Source organism: Hippocampus comes, unplaced genomic scaffold (assembly GCF_001891065.2).
Source record: "Hippocampus comes isolate QL1 unplaced genomic scaffold, H_comes_QL1_v1.1 scaffold81, whole genome shotgun sequence".
NCBI lineage: Eukaryota > Metazoa > Chordata > Actinopteri > Syngnathiformes > Syngnathidae > Hippocampus > Hippocampus comes.
In genome coordinates, this window is record NW_017806179.1 from 143,446 (window position 1) to 143,888 (window position 443).

Genomic DNA, 443 nt, shown 5'->3' on the forward strand with positions numbered 1-443 from the left:
GGCGCCGTAGAAGAAGAGGCAGGGCGCCGCCAGGGCCGCGTCCAGCAAACACGACGCCAGGATCATCTTCTTGGCCTTCTCGCGGGACACTTTGAAGCTGAGCGGGTGCACGATGGTGTAGAAGCGGTCCACCGAGATGGACAGCAGGACGTACGCCTGCACGCCGGGGCACAGGTGCTGCACGTAGCGGGCCGCCGCGCACGCCGCCGCGCCCAGGGGCCAGCGCCCCCACGCCACCTGCGCCAGGACCAGGGGGGCGCCGCCCACGCTCAGGAGCAGGTCGGCGCAGGCCATGGCCACCACAAAGTAGTTGGTGGTGGACTGCGTGCGGCGGCTGCGGCGGATCACCAGGCACACCAGCGCGTTGCCCAGGACCGACACCAGCCACAGCGCGCCGAACACCAGCGCCAACGCCGCCACCTCGCCCGACGTCAGGCCGTCCT

The 443-nt window shown here is 71.1% G+C and overlaps 1 protein-coding gene across 1 annotated transcript in view; it reads right to left on the reverse strand.

The window, feature by feature from the left end:
• gpr19 (G protein-coupled receptor 19) overlaps positions 1 to 441 on the reverse strand; it is a gene marked incomplete at its 5' end in the record, with an annotated part of 1,435 nt that extends 994 nt beyond the window's left edge. The window contains one exon of the mRNA XM_019897454.1: positions 1 to 441. Coding sequence (XP_019753013.1) covers positions 1 to 441 — 441 coding nt within the window.
• Between the last annotated feature and the right edge of the window lie 2 nt (positions 442 to 443).